The sequence below is a fragment of the Fringilla coelebs genome (assembly GCF_963513975.1).
Source record: "Fringilla coelebs genome assembly, chromosome: 7".
NCBI classification, from domain to species: Eukaryota; Metazoa; Chordata; class Aves; order Passeriformes; family Fringillidae; genus Fringilla; species Fringilla coelebs.
The window spans coordinates 35359020-35379986 of NC_140035.1; the positions used below are offsets into that span (position 1 = coordinate 35359020).

General features: G+C 44.0%; 2 protein-coding genes across 2 annotated transcripts in view; both read left to right on the forward strand.

Moving 5' to 3' along the window:
- SPAG16 (sperm associated antigen 16) overlaps positions 1-11168 on the forward strand; it is a gene marked incomplete at its 5' end in the record, with an annotated part of 363040 nt that extends 351872 nt beyond the window's left edge. The window contains one exon of the mRNA XM_084209553.1: positions 10873-11168. Coding sequence (XP_084065679.1) covers positions 10873-11054 — 182 coding nt within the window. The 3' untranslated portion in view covers positions 11055-11168. The remainder of the gene's footprint in view (positions 1-10872) is intronic.
- A 548-nt stretch (positions 11169-11716) lies between these two features.
- The window catches only part of VWC2L (von Willebrand factor C domain containing 2 like), a 45538-nt gene continuing 36287 nt past the window's right edge, over positions 11717-20967 (forward strand). The window contains exons 1-2 of the mRNA XM_084209794.1: positions 11717-12566; positions 14654-15120. Coding sequence (XP_084065920.1) covers positions 14710-15120 — 411 coding nt within the window. The 5' untranslated portion in view covers positions 11717-12566; positions 14654-14709. The remainder of the gene's footprint in view (positions 12567-14653; positions 15121-20967) is intronic.

Genomic DNA, 20967 nt, shown 5'->3' on the forward strand with positions numbered 1-20967 from the left:
CAAAGATGCCACTGTTGACAATAGCATGCTTAAGTTAAAGGGAGACTCTTGGAGCTTGTATTGGAGAAGTTATTATTAAGCCCAGTTTTCTACTTTGGGGTTTTTGTTTTGTTTTCAGAGTCTTCCTGTGTGTTTGTCTGTCTAGCTTTACTACTGTGGTGAAATACTATTTAGTTGTAATGTGGAAGAAAGATAAAAGTCACTCTGCAATGCTGCTTTACTCGTATCATTGTGAGAGTGTAGGCAACATCTGAAGGCTGCACTGATTAAGATTTAAACTCTCCAATTTTTTTTTCTCCTGCAAGTTTTACAAAGAGACAAAAATGCAACTTGAGCTGGGAGAGCTGAAGTTTGAGATGAAGGGTTGCATTGAGCCCCATGTATCTGACCACCTAAAAATGAGATCATTTGCTCAAACTAGCCATGGGGTGAATGGAGAGGGCAGATGTGCAGTGCACATTTCATGCCACTCATCTCTTTCCAGTTACCAGAGAAGATGCTCAGACAGCTACAAGAGATGGGACACTCCACAGTCAGGAGGGGAACCTCAGGCTAAGCTGGAGGCACAAGCCAAGCCTAGCTTTCCCAGCCACCTCAGCAGGGCTTTAGCCCTCCCCACATGATCCTCCATGTTTCGGGAGCATTGAGTTACATAGGGCTTGGCTTAACAGAAACCAGAATCCCCATACATTAGATCATCCTCTAAGATTGAAATAATAATGATAACAAGAAACTAGCTTTAAGGACAAAACAGAAGTGTTTCCTGTTTATTTGCTAGGAAATACTGATGAGTGCAAAAAGCTTTAGGAATCCACAATGTTTATCCAGAGCTGCTCTGGTCTGGGCTCATAAGGACACTGAACCTCTCTTTAAGGAGCATATTCAGAGGTAAAACACTTAAGCAGATCATTTTGAGGCAAAGCAAAATAAATATTACCTTCCCTTAAAAGTGCTTTTTCTCTGAAGCAGTAGTTTTCATGACTCTTGCTTAGACTCTGGAAGTAAACTGAAATTTGACTTTTAGGTCTGTGTCCCACCTCCATCTCAGGCTCTGATCACCTGCAGTGGTTATTAGCTGTGGTGTAAGAACTGGCTCTGGGGGTCAAGAGATTTGTATAAAAAAAAGGAAGTGCTAATTACAGTCCACTCCAATAAGCTTAGAAATATAGCAGAGACAAATCCATTATCTCAGAGTTAATAGGGTTACAAAATGTTGACAATGCACATGATCTGCTTTGCTATCAAATGCTGCTGAAATTATGGATTGCTGCCACAGCATGGGAGTTGCACCAAATGATTCAGACTTGTGTTTAATGGAGGTCATTGCCTATGGAAGTCTGGCTTTCAATGGTATTTAAACCCCTGGATGGATACAGGTGCCTAGGTACATTTGCAGATGCTCTGGTTTACACATCTGCCTGTAGGGCAAGTTAGGGAATTCTCTTTTAAAATGTCTTTGAGGTGCCTCTTTGGAACTCCTGCATGGGATTTAGTGCCACCCTACCTGAGCAGTCTGAGGAGGAGCTGTGGAGGCCCTTCTGTAGTCAGCACACAGAGCCAACGACCTGCTGTCCCAGAGAGGCAGGGGAGCTCCTGGGAAAAGGGAGTTCTCCTCCCTGGTAGCTGCAGAAGGAGCCTGGATGAACTGAACCCACTGTGGGATGGCAAGGTCAGATGAGATGAATCCCACTCCATGTCAGAAAGAGATTACACTTCTGGTCATTCCCTTGGAGTTAATGGAAAGGGTGATGCATATGCTGTCCAAGGGAAAAATAAATCAGTGTTCATATCCCAGTCTCATCTTCTGTAACACTAGCATATCCATCTTACCGTTTGAGAAGGGAAGGAGGATCAGGGAGGCTTTAACTGAATGACTGCAGGCATCTCAAAGTAGGGGAAGGAGAAGGAGCAGAGGATTAATACAAAGGTTATCTTCTATTCTCTGAATGCTTTTAAACCAGTGTTTCCATTAGTCAGAGCTATGTTCCTATACACCTGGAATTCTTCATCTCTTTATACATCACTCAACTTCACTGAATTCTTAAAAGCGAGACATACCAGTGCCTAAAACACATACAGCTGCAGCCAAGTAAGAAGTTTGGTTTTGTGCATCCAAATCTGTATTCAGGGACCTCACTTGTAGCAGAAACTAGAATAATTTTCAATTTGTGGTAACAGAAATTATGCTGTGACTTAATTTTTCTCAGTTAGCCCATCAGCAAGTATTGTTTTTCTTAATGAAAGTTTTTAGTTAATGTAAATGCAACTCTTGAAACACCAAGAAAACAGCTAATGTGTTCTGGAGATATGTTACTTGCAGTGCAGTATTTGGCATGCTGCTTCCAATATGTAAGTTAAACAGAGAGAAAAGCTTGTTCTTCAGAACAAGATCTGAATGTGAACTGTAACCATGCTCTGGAGCATTTGCTATCACATAAAAAGTTTCTTTGCAAGCAGAGGTTCAGCTTGGCAACTCCTGCATATAATTTTATGGTGATTTATTCCTTTTTGAAGAGCATCAGATGATACTGATCTTTCCTCTTTTCCTCTGTTGCTTTCTTAAAATGTGACATTTTTGTCATGTTGTTGCCCTGAGCAGCACAAGCACAACTGCAGCAGCACCAGCACTCATGTCACCTTCTCAGGAGTTTCTCAGCCAACCTGTTACTGCAGCTCCCCATGGATGCAGTGTCACTCAACACCTCCCCTTCAGTGGTGACTTAAAAACCAAATGCTGCCTTTTGGGATTTTTGATTTCAGAACAGCTCGGTGAGCCTGAGGTGCCGCACTTGGTATCAATCCAAGGATTTTTGCCAGGATGGCTTGGTCCTTCCTCATCAGTTTTTTCCCTCAAGGTAGATTCCCCTGGAAACACAGACCTACACATGTGCCCACATACAGGTATTCTAGGTAACACCGAAAGCTAGACAAGTGCCTTTCTATTATATGCATAAAAATATTCTGCTCTGACAGACGCTTTCATGTAAAAAACCCAGTCCTAGACAAGAAGGTATTTTCCTTTTCTTCTCAAGATATTATTTTTAATATATTCAACATGCCTCATTAACACATCTAGAAAGGTTTTGACATCTTGAAGACTCTGCTTCAAAAGTTTCTGCTTTAATACTTTTTGCTTTGTTTTGAAGATACTTTAAAAATCCAAAATGCTACCAAAAAGGCCAACTAAAATGTAATATAAACAAGCTCAAGTCCAGCTGAAAGAGAGCTTTACAGTAATGGTCTGGGTCTAGAAATCCTTATAAAAAGGCTTTAAGTTCTTTTATATAAAGGATTTTCTTCTATCAGATAAATGCTCTTTGCTCTGAGTAACTTTCTGGTGATTTCTTGCTTGAAAAAGATTTGTCAAGTTCTGAGATCTGTTTAAGCTCCAGGAATAATGCCTCTTCATCTAGGTCACAGTTCCACAGAGTAAGAAGTTAAACATCAGCCAAACATCACTCCATGTCTTTACTCTTTGGAGGGAAATGCATCAGGCCACATCATCCCACCCCACATGCATTTATCAGCCTGGCCAAATCTCCACATGCAGATTTCTAAAGATGCGAATTGAATTTCTGCTAACACACTGCTTGGGTAATTTGAGGTCTTTCTGTGTTCCAGGGGAATCCCTTTCCACCTTTTTAAATTTCTACTGAATAATTTGCCTGAGAAACTTCTCTGGGCTGACTTTCCTGTTATTAACTTTTTATGATACTTGGGTCTAGGACACCTGCACCATATGGCCCTATTCAGCCTAAAAAGCTGCCTTTCTGTTTAGGAGGCCTGACTGGTGCTGCCCTGCTGAAAGCCAAACAAGGAGTGAGTTTGCTCCCTCTAAGACCTTAGAGTGCTGTAAGTCCTTGTTGCAGTAATGGCTCTGTTTGTGGTGTCCTGATCCTGCCTCATTTGAGAATGTGATTGCACTGAGTTGAATGACTTCACATGCAGACCATGAGTCACGAGCTTAAGTGCACTCTGAGATGAGCTAATTTTCCCTAATATGCTTTGCCAAATCTATGTCTATTTAAATACTTCTGAGAAAGGGGGGGGAAAAGAGGTCTCTGGGGAGAATGACAAAAGGAATTTATTTTGGTACCAGTTTATTAAACACCTGTATCAGCAGATTCTTGGACGTCTTCTCTCTTTCCCAGCTTTCCTTTTGGTCTTCATTGCTGAGAATTTTTAGTGAATTGCTGCAAGTGAATTAAAAACTGCTCAAGATTATTTTTCTATGCCCTTACCCTTGAAAGATCTAAATAGAGTGTGAAGACAAAGGGAGGAAGGCAGTTATCGTTAGTTCCACAAGAATATTTAGGAGGTTTTACTCACATTTGAGAATGGAGGACTTATAATAATGTCTAAAAAGTGCATTCCTAAGCAAAACATAGTGTACAAGAAATAGTTGTTATATTTGTTGAAAGCTGTTTATAAAACAAAAAAAAACTTGTTCACCATCTATCATATATTGAAATCAGTTGCCTGCTAAATAACATTCTGCTTAGTGTGACAGTAATGAAGAATTTTATCTACAGCCACTGCAATCATAGTTTGCAGCCCTTGTAAATATTCCATTTACTTTTATGTAGGCAAGCACATTAACTGTTAGCCAGATTACTAAAGGGAGGGACTGGGTATTTTTACCTTACACACCTCACTTGAGAGGTGCCCAATTCCTAGGAGACTCCAGGCTGAGAGATCCTGATGAAGATGCAAATGGTTGCAGCTCCAAAAATGACAGAAGACCTAAATTCAGAGGGAATATAATCCATTAGGGCTGTGCAATTTGTAGTATTACCATGAAGAGACATTCCTTTTAAAAAGGGAACGAGAAAGAAAATATGTTTGATGCAATGTGTAATGTAAGGAAGTAGTAGCCTTTGGTAAGTAAGGTTCAAAAAACCCAACTTATCTTAAAATATATTCCATTGACTAACAATCATGTGCCAAAATTAAGCAAAATTACATTCTGACTATTCTTGAACAGAGTTTAAAAGTTCTGAGTAATGACATTTGTTGAACCATTAATGTAAGTCCTTAAAATATAAGTAGTTTCTTGATACCTTCCACTTTGGGTCATCTTTCTTTGGGAAAAAACCCACACAACAAAACCAGATGCTGCTCTACGTGCACAGGAGAAATCAATGGATGGGATCAATATTCCCTCCACAGGTAATAAATGCTGAGAAGCATTTCTGTCTATTTAAATTGATCCTAGAGAATTCTTTAAATTGGTTCTGATGTGTATAAAAACCATTTCCCTATTGATCAAAGCTTTTCTTGCTTTCTTTCTTTGATATGTTATTTCATCTCTGCCATCAGGAATGGTCTCAGGCTTCTGTATGCAGTTATGATAAACAGAATTTCTTCAATCCATGCAAGATTTTTTTTATTTTTAATTTAAACCCAGAAATAGCTGGGTTTGTCTTTGAAGGTGGATGTTTTGCTTATAGTTAGGCAGTGCAAGTAATTTTTAAATTGGGGAAGTTATCACATCAGAATTATTTGCAAGGAAGTCTAAAGTAACTGCTGTACTTTTACTAGAATCAACTGCCCAATTCCTGCTCCTCAACTGCTCTGTTGTCTTTGAGAGGAGGAGCTGCTGAAGCAGAGAGGAGAGGGTTTGATCTGTCACTGTCCTTGTTCTGCCCCATTTTTGGGCAGAAGACTTCACCTGAGCTGCTGAGTTTATGGAATATGTTACTGGGAGTGAGCAAACAGTGCCAGTTATCAGAGGAATGTCTCAGCCTGATATGCCTGGGGAGCTGTGGAGTTTGTGGCTTTTGTTACAACACTATTTCAATAGCATTGAAACTGCTAGACTGCTTCAGAAACATGAGTACTGGTTGCCTAAAACAGAACTTTTCAGAGTCTTTGATAATGGGATGTTACAGAATTAGTAAATTAATTTGCCCAAATAAAAGTTAAATGGGCATATAAAAAGGCTCACCAGTGAGCAGGGGTGATGGTTTGCTCCAAACCTGTAACAGTTTGCAGCTTTTTGGACAGGTAAAGCAGTGTGTAGTGTGGTCCTGGCAAGGTTTCATTCAAAATTCGCTGTACAAGGAAAGCAGTAATCATGGCTGTGATTTCTGTTAGGCTCTTATGAAATATAAATTGTCAAACTGTCTTTTGACAAGTACAGGTTTCGTTCCTTTTACCCCAAGTAATTTGGAACCATCAACCCAGCAAATTAATCTTGTCTAGTTCTGTCTTCTGAAGAAATGCAGTAACAAATTAGATTGCTTCAACATGCCTGCCCTATTTTAAATTTACCCACCAGTTCAAATTAGGAGATGGATTTCATACTGATTTCACAGGAGGGGCTTTTGTTCCTTAGGATTCCTTTCCATAGGTATGCAAAGTTCCTTGCAGATGAGAAAGAGCAGGTTGCTTACTTATATGTAGTACAACTGAGCCTCACTGAATGCAGTAACTTTGCTTTTAAGTTCACATGTTTAGGTCAGTATGGACACTCCAGTAAATTTGGTGGGATTTTTGCCGGATTCCTCTTTTGGCACTTTATGACTACAGTTTTTATCAAACCTATAACTTGATGTACATTTGGAAAATGTACAAGAACAGATTTGCATATAACATAATTAATTTTAACTACCCCCTTTTTCAGAGTGGGGTATGTATTCTAAAAGAAAAAAAAATTACTAAAATATTACTGTCTCTGAGGTACTAAATGATTTTAGGGTTCAGCTCTTGTCTCAAAACAACATAGATATACAGTTTTAGTAGCAGGAATAGTTCTTCTAGAAGTGCGTGGATGATTTTTATTGCTTTAAGTACAAATGTATTTCCAGCCCAAACAACAGCACTGCATTGTAATTAATCAATGCCTAAAACGAAGAGCATTGCCAGCCCAGAGACAAGAAAAGAGCTTTTCTCTGTAGGACACTGGGACTGGAAACCTACAGCAGTACTTAACTCTAGTGCTGGGGAAAACAGAGAGCTGAAATTGCAGTGATTCCCCAGAGTAAATTCAGTCTGGTCCAAGCAGAAAGGTGACTGTCCAGAGATTCCAGGTTCTGGCTGCCCCGCAGCTCCCAGCTGAGGTGGGATACAGAGAAGCATTTTCATGGAAACCCTGTGCTTCATCATCCCCTGGGGGGTGATCTGGGTCTGGCTTGGCTCCACATTTCTCTGTGGATCCCCAAAGAAAGACTGAAGCCTGAGGTTTACACATGGAGTCAGCACCATCAGCCAAGTACATTTTAATGCACAGCTTAGCCATTTTCTTGGCTAAGCTGTCATCCCCTCAAGGATCCCTTGCACAGAAGTTGTTTGTACCTTTAATTGGCTTTACTACCTTTCTTTACCTTTTCCAACTCACTGCATCCTTCTTGAAGCAAGTGTCCAGATGGTCAGAGCTTATGTTATTCTAAGGACATAATAGGGGTACATCAGAAAAATTAGTACTTGTGTTTAGCAATGGGCAACAGCAAATCAGCTGTGACTAGCACAAAGGTTGCTACTGTAGGGTCTCTTTGTGGTGGCAATGTGCTTTGTCATCACTCCTCGTCTGCCAGGTTGAGGAAGAAGGCTGAGCTCAGGATTGGCGTGGGGCCAGCCAGAGCAAAGCTTCACTTTATCTCCCCATGTTGCCAAGTGCACCAACAGATCCAGAGCAGGTTCTGGAAGCCTTGTGAGCTGGAGATCTAGAGGCTGTGAGATCTAGAGGTCAGAGTCCTAGAGACTTTGCATCTTCTAAGCAGAATCTATTCATTTCAATGCAAATCAGCCTAACTGCTCAGTTCAATGAGTTTGCATAGACCAGCCCCACCTGACAGTTTGGTCAAAGGTATGAAGAATTACCTCTCTTCAGGCTTTTATCTCCCTCAGCGTTATATCAACGTGCCTTTGTTAGTGACAAGTAAGTATCCTTCATTAAAATACAGCTTTGCATCACAGTAATGTAGTAGTTTTTGTTTGCTTTCCTAATTGGAAAAAATTTTGAAAGAGCAATAAAACACAATTTGTTCCCTCTTCCCAAAATGAAACATCTCTTTCAGAAGGAAGGAGGGAGTAAATTTACATTACAATGAGTAAATTGTTATGAGCCCATAGATCAGTGTTGACATAGAGGGTGAGGGAAATGAGATGTTGCCATTTTGTGCATTCCGCCTCACATGCATGTGCCTGTGCATCCTGCTGCTCCTGAGCCAGCAGGTGGCTGTGTCATGGTCAGTGATAGTAACACATCCTAACTCAGGGAGAAACTCCAGTGAAATGCATCATTCTTCACCAGGGCTGCCAAGTGCACCTGCATCCTTTCCCCAGTGACTGCCAGCAGTGGAGGCAGTGCAGGGTACTACTGCACCTCTGAGCTGGCTGGTTTTTACTGACCCTCTCTATTTTCCTCTTGGCTTTGTAGTTTCCCAGGACTGTCAGAATACTGGCATGGACTGACAGGATGAGTGCTACGGTTTTGCTTCAGGCATGTGACTTACCTAGCAAAGCGTGCAGAAAAATGCAGGGTTGGGGCCTGCCCTTGCCCTGTTCGACACAGGGAGCTGAAGCTTTGTCTCAGTTGTCATTCTGTCCTGCCCTTACTTTCTGGAAGTGGACTGCAGCTGTCCAGATCTTTTCTCCTGCCTGTCCCTCTCTGTAACAACTGGGTTCATTAGTGGTTTTGAGAAGCTGGAAGTGACATTAACCCCCTGCCCAGCTGTTGTGGTGTCAGGGCTGCAGGCGAAATGGCATTTGTTTGGCTCCTGGAGAAGTCATCCAGCGACTGCCTGGAGAGTCTCGCTGCAAGTGCAATCCATATGCAATGCTTCTGTCAGCAAAGACTTGCTGGAGGAGAGTTTATAATAAATATTCACATCTGCTGCTTTGGACACTCTAATCCATCCTACGGATCTTTGCTGTGTCAGGCTTTGTTCTAGATGAAGAAGCTGGGTAGTTGTAAAGGTTTGCAAATAGGGCATATTTATCATGGTTAGCTCTACTTGCTAGTTCCCTTTCTTGCACAAATATCCATGACCACACTAAGCATAAGTTGTGGTTAAATATTCTCAGTGCATTTGTAAGCTGTTTGAGGCTACGTGTTTCTTTTGATAAATGGTGAAATGAAGCCATCAGATCTTCATGAGCAGAACAGACAGCATCATTGTTATGACCTAGTTTGAATGGAGGGACAGAATATTCCCTGGATAAACTGTGCATCACATAGGCACACCTAAGGCCCTTAAGTGTTAAAACTGGGATAAATTCCTCCATGCTCATGTCTGTTGGGCAGTATGTTCCCATTGGCTATTTGGTGAATAACCTGAGTTAGTAAAAATAGAAGAATATCTCCTGTTTTTCATAATCTTCCCAAAAATTATGACCTTGGTGCCAGATGGACTTGGTCCATGTCAATTTCAATTATTCTGCTGGTGATGTCTTTGCTTTCAGAGAGAAAATCTCAATACATAAGAAAAGCTGTAATCACTCAGAGGGTGTATTGAACTTGCTCTAAATAGAAAAAGGTGTTTGACCAAGATCATGACTGACAGTACGTGATCCCATTGTTGTTAGGGCCGCATCAGATTTGAAATTAATATATTGATTTTTTTTTTTTTGGTACATGAAACTCATGATTATTATAGTTAATTTCTAAAGGAGAGTCTTTATCTGGATGCTGGGTAAGAGGTGCTTCAAACATATCACTTACCAGCTATTACCTCTGCTTTTATTTAAGCAGGAAGATAATAAACACATTCTGCTTCCTTAAAAGTGTTCAAAACTGAGTCCATTTGATTTGGAAAAAAAGCACATGGAAACTGAGAACTCCTTAGAGCCTTTTTTAGCTTTTATTTTTTCTACTGTTAAACCCTGTTCTATACTAAGGACTTAATTATCATTTTTTTCCATAAGGATATAAGGGAGCAAGCATTCAGTGCAGTTAGATGCCTGACTTCGTGGAAATTCAGCTGAAAACTCACATCCTCGTGTCTTAGAGCAGTACAAGAAAAGCAGTGTCAAAAGCATGGTCTGATATTGATACCAGGTATTAGGAGAGCATCTACTCCTCTGGTGCTCAGTCTGTGTTTCAGAATCTGTCCCTGAATAATTGTATTCAAATATAATGGATATGACTGCCCTGCTCTGGTCTGCACTGGGGAAGCCCCACCTTGAGTATTGTATGCAGTTTTGGTCACTGTAACATAAAAGAAAATTATTAAGCTATGAGAGAGCACCCAAAGGGCAGCAAAGATGGTGAAGGGCCTTGAGGAGAAGCCATGTGAGGAGTGACTGAGGGCACTTGGTCTGTTCAGCTGGAGGAGACTGAGGGGAGACTCGCCAGGGTTTGCAGCTCCCTTGTGAGGGGGAGTGGAGGGGCAGACACGGATCTCTGCTCTGTGGGAACCAGTGACAGGACATGAGGGAATGGCCTCAAGCTGTGTCAGGAGAGGTTTAAGTTGGATGTTAGAGGACGGTTCTTCCTCCCGAGGTTGGGCACTGGCACAGGCTCCCCAGGGATGGTCACAGCGCCAAACCTGACAGAGTTCAAGAAAGGTTTGGACAACGCTCTTGGGCACATGGTGTGACCCTTGCGGTGTCCTGTGCAGGGCCAGGAGTTGGACTCCATGATCCTTGTGGGTCCCTTCCAACTCAGCAGATTCTGTCATTCTGTCAATGACAGAATTCTGTCATTCTGTCAAGCCAGGCTCCTTGTGAGGAGAACATAAGGTCTCCAGACTGGCCTAATCACTCCAAAATCCAATTTCATTATTATTGTTCTGTCCAACTTTCTGTTAATTTATCTCAGAAAGCAGGAGTACACGCGAGTCTCTTTAAAGCCAGCATTTCAAAACTTCCCATGCCGCTCTCTTGTGTAGCCTTTGCCAACCTCGATGATGCCTTTGCCGTGTGTTTCAGGTGACCTGGTGGCAATGGCCAGCAGCGAGGGCTCCGTGAAGGTGCTGTCCCTGGCCGTGGGCCAGCTCTCCGTCCTGCGCGGCCCCGGGGTCGAGGTGCGCTGCGTGCGCTTCCACAGCCAGGATTCGCTGCTGTCCGCGGGTGCCGATGGCAGGGTTTGCCTCTGGAGCTGGGCACCGTGACACAGTGACACACGCGGCCCTCATCGCCTTCCACGAGAGCGGGCTGACAGCAGCACTGCACGCTTATAGCTTCCTAGCTCTTCTTTGCACTATTCGGGGAATGTTGGCCCAAACGGAGCATTATTTAGCATTTTATCCAAATAAACCCCTCTAGTTCTCCCTCTTCCTGCTGTCACCGCGTTTTCCCCAACACCAAGAATCTCTCTTTTGGTGGTTTCTGGAGAAACAGCTTTACAATGACGCCTAATGCCGGCGCAGCCGAATTGCAAGGAGATTGATTTTTAATGTAGCGCAGCATGAGCCACAGGAGCCGGGGCGCCCCTTCCCCGGCGCAGCCGCCTGTGGGAAGATGAGGCGAAGTTTCCACAATGCGGCCATGGGGGATGTTTTCCCGGACACCGCCGGTGCAGCGGCGATGAGCCGGAGCTGGAGCGAGCGGAGGGACTGAGTGAATCCCCAGCCCACGGATCCGAGGGCAGCCGGGCTGAGGGGAGCCCCAGCCGGCGGACCTGAGGGGGCTGCGGGGCCGAGAGGAGCTGAGGGGAAGCGGGCTGAGGGGAGCTCCAGCCGGTGTATCTGAGGGGAAGCGGGCTGAGGGGAGCTCCAGCCGGTGCATCTGAGGGGAAGCGGGCTGAGGGGAGCTCCAGAAGGTGAATCTGAGGGGAACTGGGCTGAAGAGAGCCGGGCTGACAGGAGCTCCAGCCGGTGGATCTGACGGGAGCCGGTGGATTCTGAGGGGGACCGGCAGGTCTGGGCAGAGCCGTCGCCCCAGCCGGCGGCGGGCGGAGCAGCGGCCGGGGCGGAGGCGCCCCGCCCCTGCATTATTTTTTGGGTTTTACCCCCCCGGCTTTTCTCTCTTCTCTCTCTCTCTTTTTTTTTTTTTTCTTTTTTTTTTTTTTTTTTACCACCAGCCCCCTGAAAGCAAAATTAATCCTAATAAGGGCAGGCAGGGAGCGCGGAGCTGCGCGGCGCGGGCATGGCCGGCGCCCGGGCCGGGGAGTCCCCGGAGGGGCGCGGGGGCTGCCCGCCCGCCGGGCGCGGGGCTCCTGCGCCCGCCCTCCCCCGCCTGCCTCCCGCCTAACCCGCGATCGCTCCCCCCCTTCCCCCGCCGAGGCGAAGCTGGAGCCGCAGGAGATCCGCCGGGCACAGGGAGGGGACAGGGATGGGTTGTTTTCTCTCCCCTGCCCGCCCCGAGACCTGAGGAGATGCAGCCCAAGTTCGCCGCGATGACTCTGCTGCTGGCACCGGGGTTTCTCCGCGGCATCGCAGCCTCCGGACCGCCTGAATCCTGCTCCCTCTGAATCGTCGGCGCCGGGTTAAAGCTCAGTTCTCATGTTGTGGTTGCTGGGCTGCCGCGCTCCCGTTTTGCGATGGGAGGTGGAGGAAAAGGGATTGTCCGTGAGTCAACACCGAAAACGTGATTAGGATGAACTGCTTTCGCTAATCTGTTTCTAACCTTTCAGTCCATGTTGGCCTGTGACCCCTCTCAGCTTTCACATCCAGCCTGATCAGGTAGGTGTGAATTATTTACTTGGGGTGAGGGAAGGTGGATGGAAACGTTTCAGAGACTTACCTACGATCCTGGCCTCTCTCAGGATGAGAAATGATGAGAAAGTTCAAGCTGTAAACTAATTCTCAGCCAAACAGCATTTGTTTACTTGTTGAAAGGTGTCCGTGCAAGACGTCTGCAGTCTGTCTGATTTCCAGGATCGAGCCGAGTGCCAGTGAGTTGCTGTGGGACATCTCAGCTGCTGTAGCAAAATATCTGGGGAGAACTTTTATATACATATATGTATATGCACGCATTTGTTTTGAGAGCTTCCTCACAAAACTCCAGCAGATTCTCACAAGTGTTTCACATTTCCTCAGATATGAATGACTCTGTTTGCTGCTCTTTTTTTTCCTCTAAATGCCCACAAAACTGCAGTGTTGCAACCTACCTGTAGCGTTAGGTGGGGAGATTCTCTGCTCTGTAGATATGTAAAGCAGCCGTATCTGCATGAATCGCTGGATTTCCAAACAGCATGTTACAGTAGATATTGCTGATAGGAGTAACAAGAGGATGCGTAGTCCTTGTGATGGAAACACAGCTAGTACTTCAATTAAGAAGATATCTTTTCGAATTTGATAAATCTTGTGTAATATCCGGTGTCTCCCTCTGTTGTGGCTTCGGAAAAACTGCTTGGTCAACAGGATCCTTTAGCTGCTTCTCTGGGATTGAAGCTTTCTCCTGCTGCTGCTCCTTTTTTGTTTCAATTAAGGGAGAATTAATTGCTGAACATCTGCAGTCCACCAGAAAAGCCATTATATAAAAATGTCACCCCGAGGGGTGGGGGGGAGTACGTGTTTGCCCGTGTGTGTAGCTTAATGCATGTTTGTGTAGACTCCGTGTGCCTGTGTGTGCATGCTCTGGGAATGGAGGAAAAGAAGGGATGATGACACACACACCCCAACAGTCCTTCTTGTTTTGGTTTGTGCCAGCATCTGCCTCCGTAATTCTGCAGTCCATGTAATGCTGATATTTCATCCCATTTAAAAGTTTCCTGTAATACTTTGCCCAGCTTTTTTAAGAAGGGTCAGAAACCAGTTTGCTGCCAGCGTTGCACTGGCTGCGGGCTGGTGTGTGGCAGGTTGGTGGCAGTGATGTGGCACTGTGGGCAGCCAGAAGTGTTCCCAAGGCACCGGCACGGAGCCTTCTCCTGGCGCCGACTCTCCCGGGGGTCACTAGAAGCCCCTCTCCCTCCTGGGCTCCGTCCTCACTCCACCACTTCAGCACAGCTCGCCGCAGGTCGGGCCGTGCTGTGCCGCTCCCGAAGTTTTAGAAAAGCTCCAGCTTAATCAGGCCGACACGTTTCAGCGGCTCCATGCATTATGCAGGCATTTAACGTCCTGCACTCCGCGGTTTTTGCTGGGAATTACTGAAATGCTGAATAATGGAGAAAGTGAATTGCATCTTTGCCTCTGGCAGGGTTAAACGTACCTGCTGCAGGCTGGGCTGTGTTTGTAGCCCAGAAAGTCCCTCTTCAGAAATGCTGTAAATAAGATTCTGTACTATTCCACCTCTCACAGCCCGAGTTTAACCCAGCAGCATCTTTCAGATTAGGCACATCTGACAGCAGATTATGTTTAACTCCTTTTTCAGCTCAGTTTTCCCACCTCAGTTTAATGAAGTGGGCTATGCTCCATATGTAGCACCAAGAGACAGTGGCCACCACAGGAGGTTTAGACCATGCTTAAACTTGGCTTCAAAACCCTCCAAGCTGCCCATCACCATGAGATTCCAGGCAGCTGGTTTAATTTCTGGTGCATCCGAAAGCTCAACTGCAAAAATGAGGAAAGTAAAAATTAGATGATTCTGTGAACTGCCATTCCTTCAGACATATTTTATGGTCATATGCTTCCAGGCATGTGTGTCTAATTTTACGTATTTCACATGCTTTGTTCTCTTTGCCAATAATTAAGAAGAGGTTCAATTCAAATGAAACAGTGATAGTTAAAAACTTTGATTTATTCTTCAATACTGGTTGAAACAATGACTTTTGTAAGTGAGTATTCCTTGAATTTTGAATTTTTTCTCACTTGAAACTGTTTGTTTTCAGACCACAACACTAGTCTCCCTATGGAAGCAACTGTTTGTGTCTGGCTTTGAGGTCCCATGGAGAAGCTGAGGAGGGGGATGGCTCTTCATATCCATGAAGCATGGATACTTCTGATTGTGCTCCCTGGTTTGGTCACTCCAGCTGCCATCAATCATGAAGATTACCCCGCTGATGAAGGGGACCAGACCTCCAGTAATGACAATCTGATCTTTGATGATTACCGGGGGAAGGGCTGTGTGGATGACAGTGGCTTTGTGTACAAACTGGGAGAACGTTTTTTCCCAGGACATTCCAACTGTCCCTGTGTCTGTACTGAGGATGGACCTGTTTGTGATCAACCAGAATGCCCTAAAATCCACCCAAAGTGCACAAAAGTGGAACACAATGGATGCTGTCCAGAATGCAAAGAAGTGAAAAACTTTTGCGAATATCATGGGAAAAATTACAAAATCTTGGAGGAATTTAAGGTATGGAACCCTTTCTTCAGTATTTCCTACTAGAATGCTTTAGGAATTGTATTTTTTGTTGGGAGCTCTCAAAGGCACTCAGTATTTGCTTACTGCCATTGATGAATGCTGAAGTTGAAGTAATTCTTAGCTGTAATGCAAGTCTGGTTTAAGTAAAGGCTGTCACCTCCCCTTTAGGTGCGCCCCTGAGGGCCAGTGGTCAGTGAAAAGCCCCTGTGGAAATTGCCAGCCCTCTGCATCTGCCTCCTTTTCTCATAGCATGGTTCATGCTGGACTACCAAGGCTGTGTAAACCAGTACTGAGTGCTTTTTAAGAACCCCTTTTGCAATTTGGATAGCAAAAAATTGATGGCATGGTCCTGAGGGTTGTTACTCATAAATCTATGAGCATACAAATAAGTAGTTGGTAAACTCTATTTAATTTTTTCATTTCAACTGTGATGAGGCTGTCTAGAATGGAGAAGATGAAATCCTAGGCAGATGAGCATCTCAAGCAATGAGAAGCGTGGGGTTTCATTGTAATGGCTGAGTTATGGTAGGGAATGTCATAAAGAAATCCTGAAATATATCTTAAAAACAAGTCAGTGTTTTCTAAAACCACTACACAACCTGCAATTCTCATTCAAATGAGTTTGATCACGAGCTTTCAATTGTGCTATTCAATTCTGAAAACAGCATTTCACAGTGAAGAACAGAGGCTGTAAAAGCTGTAGGTACACAAGTTTGTTCTTACAGGTCATGTGGCTTTAATAGTTGAACCTCCATAATTAACAGCAGCCTGTAACTCTTCCTGGCTTAGTGCCAGATCTTATTATACACTTGGCCAGTTCATTGGCTTTCCTGCAAGGAAAATCATTTCATATAGGTCTGAGTACTTCACCAGTTCTCAGTAACACAGATGGCAGTTCCCTTTTTCACAGAAATGGGCATTTTCAGGGAAGGTAGCAGTTAGTAGTTCCTTTCTTCTATCATGTGTGGTGTATGTTCATCTTTCTCTGTCCATCTGAAACTGCAGTCACTGAGTCTGCCCAGGACAGTTTAATGTCACAAGCACAAGGTAAAGCCATTGTTTGAGGAGCATCTCCTTGAGGGCCACCCTGATCAACCTGCTCTGCTTTGCTGAGGGATGTGAAGATGCTGATCTTGTAACCTGCTCAGGTAACAGTTCCTTCTTGCCCTGAGAAGGCCCTAGTTCATCCCATGATCACACTTCAGTGCTTGCATTTTGACTGCTGTGTTTTCAGGTGGTGAGAGATCCCACCTCAGTGGTCAGGTTTTCATGTGAGAGCTGTAAGGTCTCATTTTTAGGAAGCAGAAATTTGTAAGGACTCTGAAGAGATTTCAGTGGGAGAGATAGATCTTGTCATTAAAGTATCTTTTGTGTGTGAATTCAGTGGAAAAGTAGCGATCTCTTTTCCTGAAAGAAATAATTTCATCCTGATAACAGCTTAAACTCTAGGGAAACAGAATACAGGAGAGAATAGCTGCTGGAGACAGTTAGGAGCCATCTGGTTCCCTGCTTGCCGTATTCAAACACTTGGGGTGTTGTGTGGAAAGCAAAGTTCCAGTTCCCTCTGAGAAGCACAAAGTAGACAGTGTCACACCACTCTGACACACAGTAACCTTCTGTCCACAACTAATGCGAGATCCTTCACACTTAATTTAGCTGACAGTCAAACTTTTGACCTAGACCTGTGTTTTGCTGAAAGCTCAATACGTTGTGGGATAGGGCAGAAACCAATGTTTTGGAAATCTCTGTGTTTACCTAGAATAAACAGTGGTTGTCTTTTTTTCCTCAAAGTTCTGTAGGAGAGTCAGACAATGGAAGATCACTGTTTTGTGGAGAAAAAAGGAGCACCTGTGAACTATGACTTCATAAATTCTATAGGAAAGGCAGAACTTTGAGATTCAGGAAGCTGCTGCTCTAAAATCTTGACTTTATGAGGCATCCAAACACTTTGTTGTTTATTTCAGCAGAATAAAGATTATACCTGCTATCTCTGCAGATGAAATCTTGAGCAGTTCATAGGTTTTACAGACTCTGAGCTCTGCTCTTCCCTCATCCTGTTGAATTTATAATGTCTGCAAACTTTCTCACATCCATTGCAGACACACTGAAGTCAAAGACGAGAGGCTGTTCTGACTCAAGCCCAGGCTGCTTTCAGTGGAAACAGAGGCACTGTTTTATGTGGTCTCAGAACCCTTTCACCCACTTGATTTACTTTTGCTGGTATGTAGATTCCAAATCGTCATCTATAGAAGTGCTTGTCACTGCTGAGTTTCAGCTGAAATTAGCCTCTATTTAAAAATCTTTTGCAAGTGTGTGTCTGTGTATGTGTGCCAGGACTGACTCATCTTGTGGAAGTTTCAGCTGCCTGATCTTTCACAAATTGGGATTAATTTTTTTCTCTCAGATTTTTTTTTCCTAGGATATCAATATCTATGAGAGGTTTCCAGATGGGTGAATTTTCCTGTACTGTTTCTAGATTATTTTTTTCTCAGGTTTGGGGTGAGAAATCCAAATGTGATTTAATCTTTTTTTCTTACCACTGGCAGTAACTGGGATGCTGTCAGGGTAAAGGAGTAGTTTCAAAGGCCCATTTCTTGAATATTTAGCTTTCTTCTAGTGAACAGATCTTGTACATCCAGTTTTTTGAGTCATAACAGTCATAAGCACAAAATACAAACATGCCAACAAGCCATGTAGCTTAGACAGCTGTCCAAATATTTATGCTTGTGCCCCTCAATCATTAACATGTAGAACTGAAATGCTGAACTGAAGTTCAATTATAAATCCAAACCCATTGAGAATTTTTCTTGTATCCTTTTGTAAAATTTTATGTCTTTGACAGATGGCTTAGTAACCCCAGGCAGCATCTTCATAGCATCTTCATCTCTTATGGGTCCTGGGAGATGTTGGTGGGTTTGGGGCCTGAGCTGCCCGTACAGAGCCTGCCTCATTCCCTGGTTTCAGTGGGATTTGCCCCCAGCTTTGGCTGAGGCTGGGGTTCCAGCTGCAGAAAAGGCCAGCACAGTCTCTCTAATGCTAACCATGATCTGATTGAAATGTGCTGATTAAAATACAGATTGATGCCTGGTGGTCATGATTCTGATACCTGTAGAGCAGGAGAGAGGGCAGGTCCAGTGGGCTTTGCTGGGATCCATCTCTCTCTTTCCCATCTTGCTTTCTGCTTTTCTCTTTGTTGGAGTGCAATGTGGTATCTCAGGTCCCCACTGCCCCCTCTCAGAGCAGGGGTGAAGGCAGCTGTGGTAGCTGCAGGGAAGATGTGAAGGATGCTGGAAGTCCCAGGCTGTTTTCTCCAGAGGGATCTGGCAGGGACTCTCGGGGTCACTTGGCAGCTGCTTTTTCTCTCACACATCATCCTGGCTTTGATTTCAGTCCTGGAGGTTAAGGTCTAAGTCCCAAGTGCTCTGTGCTCACCTGTAGGAGCAGAGATCTTTCAGAGACAGAAAAGAAGCAAATGGAGATTGGTTGTGGTTCTCGGAAGTGCCCATGGCTGTGTTTGAGATGGATGTCCCCAGCCAGCCCCTGATGGAAAGCTAAGGAGACAGTGTTCCGCCACTGTGACAGATGTTCATTGGCAGCTGATGGAGAACTCCTGCAAATGTCACTGAGGCAACTGTGTCCCTAAGTGCTGATTAGTTTTTGCTCTCTTGCATGACTTACTGGCAGAAAAGCACACACCTTTGAGAAATGGAATTATGGTGTGGTTTCAGTGTATTTGTAGCCACAGTGAAGAGCCACTGGAAGAAGATTGGATTGTCAGGTTGGAAAGTCCATTATCAGCCCTGAACTTCCTGGATTTCTCATCACCCAGCAGAGGCATATCCAGAATAACGTCCTGCAGACCTCTGGATGTGTAGCAAAATGCCATTGCTGGGAGATAAACGGTCAGTTCACAAGAGATTGTCAAGCTGACATCTTGAAATATTCTCTCCATTTCAGACTGACAGGCAGGGACTGCTCCCTGTGCCTGCAGGAGGGTGGGCATGGTGCCATCCTCCTCCAAGGCAGTGGCAGGAATTGCCTAAGCACAGACATTAAAATATCTGTGTTAGTCTGGCAGAACATTGGGTGAGTTATCCTTTGGGTGGGAACACCAGAGGTTTTGGCCTTCCTGATGATGTTCAAGTGAGAAGAGCAGCTTCAACCTGCAGTTGTGAACTTTGGGAATTACTCTGGACATTTTTTGGGTGCTCTTCAGTGGCTGTCTTCTCTTCTTCCAAGCACAGAGCTGCAATTTCTTCTAGCCATTAGCTCTGCCAGTGCTTATCCTCTGCTGCTGCCTTTATTTGCCTATCCTTCCCAATGACTTTTCCACTTCCTTGACCTCTCCCCTTCCACCTTGGCTACTCCCAGACCTAGCCTCACTGGAAAAGTCCCTAGGTGATACCCAAGTATTAGTCCCTTGCATCAGCACAGGTATGGAGAAGTGGAAAAACAGACCTTGCTCTTGCCCTTTTCCTCCACACTGTTAAAAAAAAAAAAAAAAAAAGCAGGAAAGGTGAAATTTTTCCTTCTAGGGCAAAGTTTTTGCTGCCTTGAAAAGAGCCAGGATTTCATTGCTAAAGTTCTACTTTATTTTTCTCTCCCCTGTTCCCTGCTACTATATCTGAAGTTCATTGCTTTGTTTTGTCCACAAATCACCTGTAATCCTTCAGTGAAGGTTTTTGTATCTTGCTGACTTTATGTCTTCTTGAACAGTGCTTTGCACAGTAGGGACACAGCTCTAGCAGGGTTCTTCAGGGTGTAATCAGAACCCAAAATATATGAGAGACTGTGTAAGCATGGCATTATCATACACTGATTCTCAGCTCATTATGGAAACCTTTACTTCAGGATAGTGGCACCTCCTTCTCCTTTGTTAATGCTCTTTAAAATGTTTTATTAATGCAATTACCTGAATTTAACTGAGCAAAGCAAGGCCTCTCATCAAAAGGCACATGCAGGCAGGTATGCAGCTGCTATCCCAGCAGCTCTCAGCCCCTGAAACACAGTGTCCATCCTGATGCTGGAGAAAAAGAGGCAGTGAAACCAAAAATGGATTCCCCACCTCCCAGAAGTGTGCCAGAAATAGAAACTTCTGAACAGAAATAGAATTTTAAGTGGTGTAAACAACAGCCTGGCTCAGACCACCAGGTACCCAGCCTAGGAGTGCAAGCTTATCAAATGTGCATGGAGCACTTGGGATGGTGCAGAGTGTTACTGGTGGGGGGGTGCTCTTAGGTGAGAAACAAGAGTGTGGCAGCCTGGGTGGAGAGGGCCCAGGCTGCCACATGGTTCCCCCATTTTAATATTGGCATTTTTCTCTCCAAGATGTGTGCAGCAGGCTTTTTTTTCTACTATGACTCAAGCAAGTGGGGCTTTTATTTTTTCCCCTTCTTGTGTGTTCTACAATTTCACATATGGCTAGAAAATCATAATACAAAAGAAATTTCAATAACGTTCCTGTGCTTTAATAAAAGGAGCCATGAACAATGCCAGCTCTGAAGATAGCATACAGCCATTGAAATCATACAGGGGAAACAGAACATCAGTCAGATGGAAAAGTATGATTTATTATCTCCCTCCTGGCAAAATTACAGTGACAATGTCTATGCAAAGGAATCTAAAATTACTGACTTACTGTATTTCTGTCATAATTTGTACCAAGAAAACACACTAAAATAGATAGGCTTGTCATATATTGATCTATAGTGAAACCTATTTTTAAAATTATGCTATGAATTTAGCCACTGATTCTGTAACATATATATCACATTATGCACAAATATATTGTTACAATAGGTGAAAGAAGGTGGGCTTTGTTCAGAATTTGGATTTAAA